The sequence below is a fragment of the Rhamphochromis longiceps genome, linkage group LG23 (genome assembly GCF_057381845.1).
Source record: "Rhamphochromis longiceps isolate RC_006_pf linkage group LG23, R_longiceps_female_GT1.1, whole genome shotgun sequence".
In the NCBI taxonomy this organism is placed as follows: domain Eukaryota; kingdom Metazoa; phylum Chordata; class Actinopteri; order Cichliformes; family Cichlidae; genus Rhamphochromis; species Rhamphochromis longiceps.
This window is the reverse complement of record NC_140578.1, coordinates 3,499,475-3,515,605: the sequence shown is the minus strand read 5'-3', so window position 1 is coordinate 3,515,605 and position 16,131 is coordinate 3,499,475. Positions and strand designations below refer to the sequence as shown.

The window sequence follows — 16,131 nt, the reverse complement described above, 5'->3', positions numbered from 1 at the left end:
AAAGTAAAAATGGACAGATAAGATGGATGAGACTATTTTTGGAGATACACAGAGAAGAGGTGAATGAGGAAGAATTTTCTAAAAGGAGATTTAAATGGAGAAGAGAAAGGGGGGAGAAATGGAACAAGAAAAAGGAGAAAAGAGAAGAAATGGAAGGAAAAGAAAAATGGCTGATAGAAGAAGGGCTGTGGCCTCATTGTTCCTCTTTCTTTCTAACAAGCTGCTCTCAATCTGTCGGCCAGATCCCCCTCCTAGAGCACAGAAAGCCACACAAACACGTGTGCGCGCACACTCCGTTTTTCCCTTACACACTCAAACCCAGTATTACAAACACTCACCCCCACAAAACACACACATTTTGTCAGTCACACACTCCCCACACACTTCTGATTAAACGCACACACTCCGCTCATTCTCACGCACGCACACAGACACACGCGCGCACACACGGAGAGCAATTACTCTTCACAAGAGGAAAAAAGAACACCAAGGCCATGGCCATTTTATAGGACAGTGGAAGGTGTAAGAAAGAGGGGACTTTTTATCGCTCTCCTTCCTCCTCTACTTCTCTTCAACATATTCTGGACGTTAGAAAAAAATATCCCCCATTTTATCTCATATTCATGTCTTCAAAGGACAGGTGAGAGGAGAGACTGTGCCTTCTTCAAAAAGAGAGGATTTTATCCCCTCCGAAAATAAGGAATCTACCATTCCCCTCTTATGTAAAATAATAATAATGGATACTTTATTGATCCCCATGGGGAAATTACTTGTTTTTCCTCTGCATTTGACCCATTCACTCTGTGAAGCAGTGGGCAGCCCACTAAGCAGGCGCCCGGGGAGCAGTGTGTAGGGACGGTACCTTGCTCAGGGGTACCTCAGGGTAGCCGTTAAGTGGATTCGAACCGCCGACCTTCCGATCATGGGGCGACCACTTTACCTACTGAGCTATCCCTGCCCACTGAGCTATCCCTGCCCTAAAATGTCAGTCTGTTGGGTTTTTTGTTGTTTTTTTTACACTGATGCACATACAGATGTTGCCTGTGAAACACTAAAGCATCCATCCTATCACAGCATAGCGTCTTAACTCCTCTCCCACGAACCAGCGCTCTTAGTCTGTCCAAACCCCTGATCTGGCAAACAGCTGAGCAGGCTTAAAAGTGAGAGGTCAGACCATTAAGCTGACCTGGTAACCTCTGGGAATAGATCTAAGCGGGGAGCCTCACCTGATAATCCCACGGTCAGTTATTCCCTCCCTCCTCTGCCGTGTCCCAGGCTCGAAGGCAAACAAGAGACATGCCGTCTGCCCTTGAACAAAGCTTACATAGGCTGAAAATCACTGTTACACAATTACAGGCTCGACCTTTTTGTGTGTGATACAATTATGAAGTCAGGTTCTGTAATACTGGGCAGGGATTGCGGGAAGTTGGGTGGCAAGGAACACGGAAGGAAAGCTTATCTGTTATGATGAGAGATCATCTGATTACTCAACTGTTCAGTTAAATCATTATGAAACTGCTCATTCTTGTGTAGAGAGAAAAGTTAAAGTTAGAGGTCCAGGACCCTAACTTGCGACCCCATCAGATTAAATGTATATGCGAACACACACAGACATATTCGCCACTAATCTTTGTCAGTACTGAAAAGCCTAGTTCAGTTTCACAGATTTAAACAAGATCTTTCCTGGAAGAGAGCACAGCCATCCATAAAGACAGATATTATTTAACATCAAACACTGCATCCAAAAATCAAACACAGCAGCGTGGCCGTGACAATCCAACAATGCACCCGACAGTGCAAAGACAAGCAAAATTATAAATGTATGAATAAAGGAGAAACTAAGCACCCATTAAAAATCTGATGTAAAGGGACCATTGCCAGTGTGGTGTTTTCTGAATTATATCATTCCTGTTTTTATTTGAGTTACCTCAAATTACACCACGAGCAGCAAACCGCCATGACCTCACATCCTTGCTCGAACCCCCACGCTCTCAAACAAACATGTGCAATCAGACTCACAGATGAGACAACACACCCACACATGACCATTATAAACATTAAATTTTCCACAAGTATTTACAAGCACATATGCACTTCATTGCATTCACACATGACTGCAGCTCCAACGTCAGTATCAGCGGAAACCTGCAAGATGTGTCTTCGTCCTCGCTACTCACGCTGACCTACAGTGATACAAAATTCGCAAATGGAGCGGAAATGGGGCCGTCGCTGTCATGAGGTAGTTGTGTCCACTCTGAAGAATGCTTTTCAGTGTCTTCTTTATAAGGATGCAGGTAATTAGGGAAGGAAGAGATTTCCAGTGGACAAAAACAATAACTTTTTTTTAAACTGTAGTCTTCACCACTAAAAAATGTGTTTTTCCATATGCACAATCCAAGAAAGAAAAAATAAAAGATTTGACTTCCACACTGCAAATCCTGAATAGTGCCTTTGCAAAAGAATGCAACCAACGCCAATATTTACACTGCAGCAAAACATGTTCAACTTAAAAATAAGCCTGCTCACAGTAAAACAAGATTAAGAGTCTCAAATAACACTAGCAGTTAGGTGAGACATTCTCCGCACGACAGCGTCAGCAGTTAGTGGCTATATTTACCATGTCCACATTCATTGTGTGTTAGCGTGATTACATTTTCCAATCAAAAGTTCAACTCTGATTGCAAAAGAAATGATGCTGTAGATGTAAACAAAACAGAAAGAATGGATTTGTAAATCAATAACACAGCATTTTCTTTAAAATGTCACCATTTTATCATAATTGAATATTATGTGCTGATTTGAAAATTTAATGCCAGCAACACGCATCAAAAAAGTTTAAAACGTGGCAAGTTTGTGCAAGGTGGTGCGTGGCCTAGTTTTTTTAAAAAGCTTTTGTCATATTTTTCGTTTCATAATGTGCCAAATTTCTGTGGGTGGCAGATCTGGGCTGCAGGTAAACCAATTTAGCACTCTGACTCATACGAGCCACGGTGTTGTAATAGAAGCAAAACGTGATCTGGCATCATCTTGGCGAAATAGAAAAGACTGTTCCTTCTTGGGGTTTTTTGTTGTCTTTTACCCAAACCTGTGGGTGCAGCTCCAAATTATGTTTTCAGGAGTGTCCCTGAGACCATGTGCGGGCTTCCATTACAGAATCATGCTTTAATGCAGTGCCGTCTGAAGGCCAATAAAAATCACAGAAATTCAGTCTTAGTTTTCAGTCTTCAGCCTTGCATACAGAGATTATTCCAGATACGGTTCCAGATTTAAATCCAAATTCTTTGAAACTTTATGCTGAGCAGCTTAACAGAATCACCTTCCTAATAAAGCCATAATCTTAAACTCAGAAAGACGCTATATTTCATAGAAAATCCCATTTTGAACATTCAATCTGTATTTCGTTACATAGTATCCAGGCTCTTCTGGGTAGTGGGTTGGAAACGAACTATAGCTGAGACGTACTGAAACATCATAAGTAAGAAAGAGAGCATATGGCAATATTCTGACTTAATGCCACTAGAAAAAAGAGTCAGGAGGTCAGGAAAATGATTGAAATCCTTCGTGAGGGGAACAGCAATGTAACAATGTAGTCAATAAATTTGTTTCCACAAATAAAATATATATACAGGAACATAATAACACCAGTGAAAGTCAGCAGGATTCACTGCTGGGGAGGCATAAATGTCAACAAAATTTCATTTTCATCCAGCCAGGACTTAATGAGACATTTCAGGCTGGACCGACACCAAGTGGCGGACCAACCGACTCATCCCTCGAGTCACTCTACTTGCATGACTGAAAAAAAAAAACCCTTGCCAAATATATGTTTAATTGTTTCATCGAATGTCAATTCCTCCGTCTGTCTCCTACAACTGGGAAAATAATTTACTGCTGCCTCCCCTCATATAGCTCATTAGTCAGGCTACTAATTACACCGCTTACCCACAGAGTCGATCAGAGTAAACACCCACCGAGCTCTCTCTTGTTGTGTCTCATCTGAATACCACCAAGGACGCAATGACAATAGGTCTAACCCCGAACAGCATGTCCGAATGCGTATCTGTGTGTCGCCACCCCCACACCTACTCATCTCTGAGGGCCACGAAACGTGTCGATATCCTGTCCTCTCAAAAAAGCTTTTGAAATTAAAGCCTCTCATATGAAATTATTCAGGCATGACTGTCAACATTTGACAGTCATTTGCATTGTTAAAACAGTGTGCAGTGTGGAAGAGAAGTTGCCCCCACACCTCTGGCCCCCCGCCACCTTCCATCGAGTAGGTCTCGGTGCTGGAGAAACCTGCTGGTAATCTCTCAATGACTTCTCTTCTTACAGGGGAGGGGTTGCCAGGCACCTGTTTCATTAGTGCCACACATCTTTCTTTCTCAGTTTTCTTCTCTCCCACCACCACCAGCACCCCCCCACAACCACCTCCTCATTCCCGTCTCCTTCCTCCCGCAAGCCTCGTTATTCAAATTTCCCTGCTGTCAGCCCACATTAGCAAAGCGCCACAGTTTGCCTGTCAGCTGGCTTAATTGCTGGAGGTGCCTTCTTTTATTAGGTAACCCCCTCAGCTCGTTTGTTCCTTCCGCCGAGACACATCGCCACAACAGCTTGTATAAACCTGAAATCCCTTCAGCCTCTTTTCCTTCATTTTCCTCTACCTTTTCTTTCTCTCTCTAATCACTGGCTGAGCAAAGCAGGCGAGCTGCAGATCGATAGCCACGCTCTCACCATAGGACAACACTGGTGATAAAGAGCTAAAAGCATGCTAGGACTACGGAAGTGGGTCTTGCTTTATGCTAGCTCTGAGGGAGGAGAGCCGATGACTCGTCTCTCTGACCTTTTCTTTTCTTTTTCTTTTTTGCATTTTACTCTCACTCTAGATAAAATTAATTCAGTAAGAAATACTCCTTGCTTGGTGTTAGTGGATAATAAGGAGATATACAAGGTGAAAATGCATGCCTCCTTTTGGTCTCAAAAGCAAAACAGTAATTCGAAAATGATGTAGACCTTATGATTGAAGCAACAACAGCAGCAACGCTGAAAATCTAGAGATGAAAAAGCCAGAATTTAAAAACACATGGCGCACCTCCTGCAGCTCTCCCATCTATAATCTAAGCCCCTCCTACCAGACAAGCTGGGGCATAAGCCCTAAAATATTTCTGCTGATTTCTGGCCTCACACTGGATTTGAACCCTAGGCTTCCATCAGGCACATCTTAGCCTTTTTCATTATGTTTGTCTGTTATGCTACTCTAGACTAACTACCAGACCTAAAAAAAAACAAAAACAAATGTCCTTAGCAGCTCAAGCTTTACTTAACAAACTGTGAAAAGAGAGACCAAAGGAGATCCAGAACTCTAATTCCTGTTGTCCCTGCTCTTAAAGGTGCTGGGGTGAATTGGCATCAGTGAGGTAATGAGTTAGGCTGAAAAAGAAATGCTTTATATTAATCAGCAATAATGTCACCTTCACAGAAGTCTACGATATTTCCATCTAGGATGTTGTGTTAGATTTGCTAACTGATGTCTGTAATTTCTGGAGAGACCTCAGTGCATCTAACATTAGCCACTACTAAATGGATAATAGACAGTTTTAATCAGACATAATGACTTAAACTAATAGAAACCAACCCCTTCCCCTTAGACCAGGACATTGCTTAGGATAAAATGGCAGGTAGGTAATTATGTTATTGCCCCTAAACTCTGACAATAAAAGAATCAGTAAAACAGATGGTCAAGGAATACCTGACATCTAACTAGCCATCCAATAATCATCACATTTATCTTACATGTCATTAATGTATATTAAATGGTTAGGGTCAGTGTAGGAGGTTTCCTATTTAAATATATTTTAATATTATGTTTCTGATGTTTTTCTTCTTTGTGTTTGTGCGTGTTTGTGCCACTGTGGCTGATCTGAATGAACACTAATGGCCTAAGACAGCCAGACATGCCTGCCATGATCTATGCACTTCTTTCCTATTCTGTTTTTGGCATCGCTTGGACCCTAAAATAATCTGAAAACAGACACTGAATTCTTCCATGCGGTGTTAATGCTATTTTGGCATAGGGATCTAATTTGTGCACATAATTTTACTTTGATTAGCTGGTGAAAAGTTCAGCCCTGGCATGCAGAGCGTTCATTTTCCAAGATGTGCAAGATGTGTGATTGAAAAGTTAATTTCTGATTTGCCTCTTGCACTTTACAACAGTATGTGCGTATATTTTTTTTGAAGGTAAGAGTCATTTCTAGTAGAATATTTGAAGCTCGTGATTACCAAGCACCTCCTGTATTTGAAAGAAGGAAATCGGGAAAGAAGATCTGTTGTAAGAAGCTCTCACGATTCAGGTTATTTTACCTGCTGACTGCCAGATACAACCGCAAAGTCTCTTTCTTAGAATGTGAAAATACATGCAGCATTTTACAGTTACCATTTGGCAACTATACATGTCAGAATACGTGACTGCGTGTTTGTATATTATATGGGTCACTTCCTTCAGAGCACACCAATATCCAGTGATGACAGGTTACTGCCAGCCTAGCATTTCCGAGATTAAACAGTTTGCTGGGTTGAGTGGCCCTTCACTCCGAGGTGCAAACAAGAGCCGCTGATGGCCGTAGACTTCCTTATGACGGCTGCCTCACATGGTACCGTTAAGCTCTGTGGAGAGTTCAAATCAAAAGGGACCGCTGTCCTAAACATCCCACCCAGACCCGCCACAGTCTGCTACTCTCACCCTGGGACGCCTGCCCATACATTAAGATGTGGTTTCTTAGCTCTCACAGGAACACAGTGAGGAGAGGCTGGATGAGAGGGATTGGGTTTACAGTGCAAACCACAGACCCACAGTCTGCCTCCTGCCCTGCCTTCCTGCACTCAGCTATACTACAAGCACAGCTGCTGCTAGTGTGTAATCTTTCTGCATGTGCTGTATGTTTGGGACGGGGGCTCCAATAATGCAGTCTTTCCTACAAGGAAGTATAGGTTGAAATGCTGAAATAGACACAATGGCAAACCCACAAAAATCCAAACGATGTCTTTCTAGTCTCCACCTGCTTGACTGGATTTGTGAAACGTTAATTACAATGGCGTACACACACATTCCCATGAACTTTTCAATACGAGGGACGTGAATGTCAAAACACTGTCAGGGGTGGGGTGCAGGGTGGCATGACTGAGGGATGTAGAGGAGGGTTAGGCAAATGAGCAGGTCTTAATTGATACTTCACACAGCTGGAGGACCAGTGTTTATGTATTTCAGCCTGCTCAAAAGCTCTCCACATAAACTCCACTAAAGCAAATTAAACCCATGCAGCACAGATTTCCTGTCCTAACCTTGCAGAAATCTATCTCAAAACACAAACACCTTGTCATTTTCTCTTTTCGTTTATTTTATTTTATTTTTCTTTGAGCCCACGTGCTGTTACTGAGATCGTTTGGCACTAGCAGTTATCTTCTTGAAAAGGGTTTATAGTTTCCAGCATCACATCGGTAAATCAGGGCGATGAATCACTTGATATGATGGGAGGGAAAAAAAGCAAAAGCCGAATTTGTAAAAACAATGAGTGGCACTTGAGAAGGGCAGGCCATTAAGGGAAGGTGACATGCCAAGCTGACTCACTTCCCCCCCTCATGGTTCACGAGGAAAGCAGAAACAAACACACACACTTCATCATCTGGGTCAAGTCCACAATAGTGTGGAGATGGGAGGCTCTGCGTTTCTGGTGGTGGCCACCAAGGACACGAGATTTACACACAAAGGCAGTGGGTAAAGTTGGACGTTGTGTGAGTGGGGCTTTGCCTTACTGACAACAATCTTCCTGACCTTCATAAGACAAAGCCTACACCCAGCGTTAGCAACGAAGGCAAATAATATATGTTCTAGAGAAGAGCCTGCGGAGAATCACACTTTCCATACAAGAGAGTCCCCGGAAATACACACTGAGGACAAAAGACAAGCAATTTTGACTCGCACTTTCTCGTTGAGGTTCAAAAAATGTTTCAATCACACTGAATTTAACTGCTACTCAGTCTGATACAATAATCTCAATAAGCGCGTGGTTACATAGTAGCTAGCTTACTTACCGGTGGTCGGTTCTGGGGAAACATTGTAGCCGCCGACTTGTGAGTCTTTGCGTTTATTTATTTTTTTGTCCTTTTTCCCCCTTTTCGGTGCCCAAAGCTTCGTCGAAAAATACGAGCAGTCGATGTACTATTGTTGGTCTCACAGAGGCATTTGGCCGGATTTCAAAGATAATAGCGAAGCTAGCCTCGACTCGCTCATTCCTCGCTTCAAGACTCCTTTGTTCTGGGTTATATCTCCAACCCCACACCGCACCGCGCTCGACGAGTAGTAAGGACGGGGAGAGGAGGAGAGGGAGAAACACCCGGTCCAAGGAAGCTCTCCTCCAAGTCCTCAACTTCACGCTTCCAGCAATTACACTGAGGCAAATTGTTTCCCTCCTCTTCGATAAATATATATATAAATATATATATTCGCCGTCTGTAGCGTAAAACGCCAGAGAAGGAAGGGGGGAAATGTGGTTCGCTTGTGGCTTCGGAGACGGACACACCACCAGCACACTGAATGCAGCCGCAGCCTCTTTTGTCTCGCTCGTTGGCCTGCACTCTTTTCACACAACACTCCCAGTCCCTCACTTCTCTCACTCCCCCTTGCTCTGATCCTCAATGGGACATTACATATGAGTAGCTTTCTTTGAGGAAGGGGGGGCTGGGGGAGAACCTTAAGACACGGTTTGCTTCACAATTATCAGCCTTAAGATTTTCTATTGTTCTTTTAACAGAATGAAATATTGCACATATAGTCTATGCAGGATATAAATAGAGGGCAAATCAGAGCATTTACACAATGCTGTTCTTCAAACAGCCTGATGATATTTGCCAAGAAACCTTAGCATGTGTCTTGTTAGGGATGCACTGTAACCAGCTTTACTCGCATCCAGCGTCGGAAATAAAGACGTATCCGCACAACTGGGAATTTTTTAATTTTATAAAAAAGTCCAAAATGTATTTAGAAAGAAGGGATTCTGAGGAATTGTTCAGTGATTGAATGAAATCTCCACGTGGGGCTCGGCCTCGGCACGGTAAACATTGGTAAAACGAGCCAATGAGTATGGAGAACACCCACGTGGGGTGTGGCGACCGTTTGCCGATTGGAGGGGATAGCTAGCACAATGCTCCACGCGTCAATCAAGCGGGGCTACAACCGCTCCGTCAGGTTAACCCTTTCCTGGCTTCGTCTAGTGACTGAGAAGGCGAGGAGTTGTGTGGTTGCTGTATCAAGACTCAGTGGTTTTCCTTTTTCTCCCCACAAACTCGGCAATGCATTCGAGAAAAAAAACTTACACACCCCTCACCCCGCCTTTCATCCTCGTCAGTGTGGAAATAAATAGACTTTGCACTAATGTTTGCATCATTTTAGTCATTTGTAGATGAGAAAAAAATAAGCTTGACCACAGAGAACTGGCAAAACACATTAAAAGTAAGGCATCTGAAAACCACATAAATGCAACAGTGATGATGGTGCAACACTCACAAGGCTATTCTTTTGACGTGCACTTTGTTGTTACCTGGAAAAGGAGAATTATTCTGGAGGAGAAGGGAGAAATGGTGGAAAAATTGGTATTCTGGTGGCATGACCCCTTTAGCTGGGCTCATAATTAGAGAGATAGATATTGAAAAAGCAATTTCTGACAGTGGAAATCACAACCTGCCAGAGGTGGAGCTGGAAAATATAGATGGGTGTGTGAGAGTGTGTGCGTGTGTCTGTTTGTGTGAGAATATATATGTGTGTGTGAGAAAGAGACAGAGAGAAAAAGGCAGAGGGGGGTAGGGAGGGAGGGAGGAGGAAGAGAATAAAGGATGAAGGACAGCAGGGGGGATGCTGAGAAAGACGAGCCAGTAGGAGGGTTAGGAGATTGAACAAGAGAGAGAGAGAGAGAGAGCACGGGTGATGAAAAAAAATGAGTGTGTGTGTGTGTGTGTCGCTTGTGCATGTGGGTTTTGCGTGTGCGTGCATGTGTTGAGCAGACAAGTAAGGGAATGAAAAAAGAGAGAAGGGCGAAGGGGAGCAAGTAGGGAGAGTAGAGAGGGAAGGAAAGAAAGAAGGGAAGAGAGAGAGAGAAAGAAAGATTTTATTGCCATTTTTTCCCATGAATTTTAATGCACAGCACTGGTCTCCCTCCCGGATTCTGGGATCACATTTATTAGAAAAAAAAAGTCATGAGGAATGCAGTGCTTTGCAGTCTGCTGCTGCACAGGGAGATGTTTCTTGTGCGTGTGCGTGTGTGTTGGGGGCATAGGGAAGAAGGCAGGTGGGAGGGTTCATGGGATGTATGAGGCTATGTTGTGCTGGCGGGGCATAATAATATAGATGATAGAAAATGATAAGTGAAGGACACATATTATTGCTATTGGCAGGTCAGGTGAAGGAGTGCTCTAGGTGTGTGTGTGTGTGTGTGTGTTGGCTGAGCTCCAGTGATTAAACACACTCCGTCCACAGTGCCCTTATACTCAACCGCTCGGAGCAAAGGGACATAAAAAAAAAAAAGCTCTACAAAAAGGAGAGGAAGCCGTGGTCGCAACGTCACGGGACCTTTCGGTTTTACCTCAATTATGTGAGGTTGTTAAGAGAGGTCTATCAGACTCATGTGTGCCGAGTTTAAGCAAACACATAATGACCGCACACACCTGTCTCGGGGGGGACGGTGGAAAGTTCCCAAGGGAGTAGGGCTGCTTTGCTAAGAAAAGAAAACAGGAGCGAAGGCCAAGACGCTGGTTATGCATAAAGTATCACCGAGCAGCAAAACATCAGGAGGGAGTGGCGATGAAAACAAGTTCGCTTCTCACTATTCTTTAGAGACAGCTTCATTCCTTGTGGTTGCCAGCAGCAATATCAGTGTCAAACTGTGACTGATATTCATACTAAATGATGCCCCAATAACAACGGACAAAGCCTACCGAACAGACATCCTGTTGAGACGATGGACCGTTGTATGTTTTGTTTCCGGCGGGCAGCGTGATGAGAGTGGTTATTGCTGCTTTGCTTGGATCAATAACCTTCACCTGTCTGGATGTTTTCTCCCTAGACATGAGAATTTGTGTTATTATACAGTGATACTGCATCCAGAAATAAAAATGCAAGCTGCTACATGTTCTCAGAAAGTCAAGAAAGGATAGCAGTGATGAAAGGAAAAAGTCTAGATGACCTGACATCACTTCAGAGCACTCAAGCTAATACAGAAAATATAGCCAACTATGTAAAGCATTGACGGTTTCAGAGATAGGCCTTCAAAATACAGGGTGGACCATTTATATGGATACACCGTAATAACATGGGAATGGTTGGTGATATTAAAGTCCTGTTTGTGGCACATTAGTCTATGTGAGGGGGCAAACTCCTCAAGACGGGTGGTGACCATGGTGGCCATTTAGAAGTCGGCCATCTTGGATACAACTTTTGTTTTTTTCAATAGGAAGAGGGCCATGTGACACATCAAACTTATTGGTAATGTCACAAGAACAACAATGGTGTGCTTGGTTTCAACATAACTTTATTCTTTTATGAGTTATTTACAAGTTTCTCTTTGTTCACAGCCATTGACATGTTGAAGAGGTTAACGTGAGGAGCAGATCGAAATTGTGTTGATATCTGGTGAACGCAGTAACCGGGTCATTGCAGCAGATTTCAATGCAAGACACCCTACGAGACCACCCATCTCCCATGCTACAGTCAGCAAACTGCTTGCTAAGTTTCGTGAAACTGGTTCAGTGTTGGATTTGCCAAAATGTGGACGCAAGAAAACTGTCACTAATGAAGAAACATCAGTGGCTGTCCTAGCTTCATTCAGCAAGAGCCCACAGCGTAGCACTCGCCGCATGTCACTGGAGAGTGGCACTAGTCGAACGTCCCTTCGGCGGATATTAGCTACTCACAAATGGCACCCTTACAAACTCCAGCTACTGCAGCATCTCAACGAGGATGACCCAAATCGGCGCACAGAATTTGCAGAATGGGCAAAACAAAAATTGGAACAGGACCCTCAGTTCACGCAGAAGATTTTGTTCAGTGATGAGGCAAACTTTTATGTGAATGGTGAAGTTAACAAACAAAACCACCGCTATTGGTCTGACACTAACCCACATTGGATGGATCCCTCCAAGACTGTTGGAACAACAAAAGTGATGGTTTGGTGTGGTATATGGGGTACAACGACAGTGGGTCCATCCTTCATCAATGCAAACGTCAAGGCCACTGGATATTTGAAATTGCTACGTGATGATGTGTTTCCCTCTTTATGCACTGAAGCTGGCACGTTCCCTGAGTTTTTCCAGCAGGATGGTGCACCACCACATTATGGGTGCCAGGTCCGAGCATTCCTAGAAGAACAGTTTCCTGGAAAGTGGATTGGTCATCGTGGGCCAGTTGAATGGCCCCCAAGGTCTCCCGATCTGACCCCCTTAGACTTTTATCTTTGGGGTCATCTGAAGGCAAATGCCTATGGTGTGAAGATACGAGATACATTTTTATTTTGTATTTTCTGTATTTTCCCCACATTTGGGGTTAAAATGTTTGCTATACACTATAAAGCTCTCAAGATGCTTTTGTGACACTTTAACTGTTTTTTTTATTAGACATTATTATTTTTATTGTTTATCCTGTTACTCTATCTATCTATCTATCTATCTATCTATCTATCTATCTATCTATCTATCTGCAGATGTGGATCAGTGAACTTACCACACATACTAGGGCAAGTTGACTGTGAACGCACAATATCCCCCATGTGTTTTGCAGTTTTCGAGTAAGGTCAGGCTTTGAAACCAAATGCACAAGCTGAGGTGTGATCTCTTTTTAAGTTTGAAAAGACACATGAGGGGTACTTCCCAAAGTCTGACCTGCATAGGCTGATCTGCTTAATGTCCTCTTTGGTCATGCTGGGTACAACAGTTGTGGCAGAAACACTAAACTGCTGTGAACCGAATAATTAAACTGAGGTTGCAATGCAATAACTTATCGCCAGTATGGTTGTTTATGGTTTTCATGACCAAAATGAATTAGTGTAACTTACGGAGGCCCATCCATAACACGGACGCTGTGTAACAAGTTAAATTCCACTTTCTTCTAAATGTTCTGAGATCTGAAATTGCTTGATTCAAACATTAAACACGTCTCCATAATGTAGCGGTTTACACATTCACCTAAGCAGAAAAAGATCCCCAGTTTGATCCTGGGTGGAGACACAAATCCCTTTGGGGTCGTGTCAGGAAGAGCATCAATAAAATCTGCCAAATCAAACATGTGGAGCTACCCGCTCTCTGACCTCTTATGAATCAGGGAGTAGCCGAAAGCAGCTTTTAAGCCCTCGAATAAACACCATTGTCCTGTAAGAATGTAGGCAAATAAGAAGAGTTTGTTCATCTCAACTTTCTCCAACACAGCAGCAAAGGGGATGGATGATCTTAGATTAAGGTGCCCTGCGTGGGTCAAACTTTAGGTTTCCCAGCCTCACCCCCTCTCCCTAATTTCATCAGTTCCTTTAGTTTGGTATAGAGAACGGCTCCTGCCTTGCATTGGCTTGAGTGACAGGAAGACAAGGCCACAGTGTTGTCACAATGCCCACCCCCCCGCCCCACTCTCCCTCACCCCTCCCCGCTGCCTTACTTTGACCCCCACCCCCCTACCCTTCTTTCTGTCCCTCATCAGACAAGCTGGGTGTCAGCGCAGAGACGGCCCTGTGATTTATTGGTCTCTACTCCTTTGGGACCCCTCCTCCCCAACACACAATCTCATCCTCTACCTCCTTCTCATCCCCTCCACAACACCCTCCATGTTTCCCATCCCCACCCCCACCCCTGCCCCCAAACCCTCAATCCAACTCCTCCCCTTCTGTCCTCTCCTGCTGTATAGCCCCCCGGGGAAAAGAAGGGGGTAATGACCCACATCAGCAGCAGCTTCACTCACTCACACACACACACACACACACACACACACACACACACACACACACACACACACACACACACACACCTTCTCTCCTCGTTGCAGGCGGATACAAATAAATACCCTGTGTGACACCCACACATACACACATATGCGCACATAAAACAGGCGCTGACACATTTATGCCCACAGGCATGTGTATCTTAGAACTGAGGAATTCCAGTGTTTCGGCATAACATTGTGTCCCTGCTCAAAAGTCTCCCGCAGTCTTTTGCCCACATACCTAATGCTGACGAGATCAATACAGAGCCATCTTTTCCTTTGATATTTGCTAAATTGTTCCATTTGTAAATAGGACGGCATTTTCATCATGACCTGTTGTAGCCTCGGGAAGATGGAATGCACTCCTCTCCTTTTCACTGGCATTTTTTTTCTTTATAAAACAGAACAATGGAGTGATTTGTATGACGGTGAAGCCGAATAAGATCTCCTTTTGACTTTCCAAATGTCTGGCGGTGTAGCTGCTTGCACAATTTGGCCATGAAATCTGAAATGGCATTGTGTACTCAGAGGTAACGATGAGGCAAGGAAGCGTCTTAGAGGGGTTTCCTCATAGACCCCCATTGCAAAAAGATAACTTCATACGTGCCAGAGAAATTTCGAGACAAGGTCAATGCGATGGTTCATATTCCCACATTTTCTTTTTCTTTCTTTTCATTTTTTTAAGGAGCGAGTGAGAAAAGAGCATCTTTTCAGAGTTTGATTTTGAATGCAGGAAGGGAGGGAGAGTGGAGAGGTTAAATCTGAGCATTGACTTGCAAATGCTACTGACAGCACTCTGCGTGCGCTGTCACTCATCTCACACAGCGGTGGGATGCTCTCCTGTGAGAAGTATGCAGCCACTGCCACAGGTTTCCGCTGTAACTGAGTGCTGTGAAAGTGGAGAGTGCAGATCGGGTCATAATTTGTATATTTATACTTTTTTTTTTCCACAGGAAGAAAACTCACATAAACTAGAAAACAAAATCCCGTTGGGTCGATAGAATTTGCCTCCAAAATGTGTCTATAACAACACGACTCTCCTTATCAACAAAAAACTAATAAATAATTTGAGTACCTCACATTTATGCATGAAAAACATTTTAAAAGAAAAAGCACACAGTTACAGCTTAACTGTGGTCCTGTAGATATCAGGGTTCGTTTAAATAAAAGATTAAACATAGAGCTTTTCTTTTTAAAAACAACAACACAAATATATCAAACTCCTAATATGTATTTTGTGAATTTGTACTTAGACGTGCAACGAACAAGCTACCACATTGCATTATGCTGCCACCTGCTGTAATCTATAAGTAATGCAATCAGCGGCATATGCAGTACCGTAGGCTACATTGTATACTGTATCTTATTTATGTGTCATTCCAGGACGGTATAAATGAATAAATCATTGTCTACGCTGTCTGTCATACCTCATATAGCTTCATATGTTCACTGAGGGTTTGTAATAGCAGCACTGCGGACTATGAATCCTTTGACCTCGTACAACCTGCTTTTCCCCCAGGGGTAAGGTCAAGGTTACCCGCTGGGCAGCATTTTCCACTAAATCCAGGAGCTCACCAGGCGGACACAGACACGCTGACAGACTGCATACCCATCAGAAGCTCTGCTGGGCGTTTCTAATCGCCAGTTTCACTGCGCTTGTCCGTCTCAGACGTTGAAAACCTTCATCAGTGAGTGGAAACTGACGCTAAATACTGTCGCGTGCCAAGACGCCACTATCCTGTCCCAAACTGCAGTGAAGAACTTTCACCACACGGTGTCACCATTACACAGTGAATCCCGTGCTGCGTGTAGCTCTGTTGTTCCGCTCAGGAATGAGCCAAACAGAAGTTCACACTGCGGTGTACTGATGTAGGTATATGTTTGCCTGCCAGGTGCTTCACACTTATTTTTGTAAATGTAAGTGATTGACCTTTTTGTGGAAGAATTTTGGCCCATTTTTCAGTTGTTGAGGTTTGCGGGCTTTCTACAAAGATCCCACTACAGCGTTTCAGCCGGATGGTTCAGGGGCGATTCTAGGAATTTCTAAATTGGGGGGCTTCACTGGCAATCACAAAAAGGTATCAGAACACTTTTGTAACTTGTCTTATAAGCCAATGTTA

The 16,131-nt window shown here is 43.6% G+C and overlaps 1 protein-coding gene across 6 annotated transcripts in view; it reads right to left on the bottom strand.

Annotated features, from left to right (window-relative positions):
• Positions 1–8,681, bottom strand: part of tle2a (TLE family member 2, transcriptional corepressor a) — a 36,382-nt gene extending 27,701 nt beyond the window's left edge. For all 6 annotated transcript variants that reach the window (XM_085397720.1, XM_085397721.1, XM_085397722.1 and 3 more), the window contains exon 1: positions 8,092–8,681. In XM_085397720.1, coding sequence (XP_085253846.1) covers positions 8,092–8,115 — 24 coding nt within the window. In that variant the 5' untranslated portion in view covers positions 8,116–8,681. The remainder of the gene's footprint in view (positions 1–8,091) is intronic.
• Positions 8,682–16,131: the final 7,450 nt, after the last annotated feature.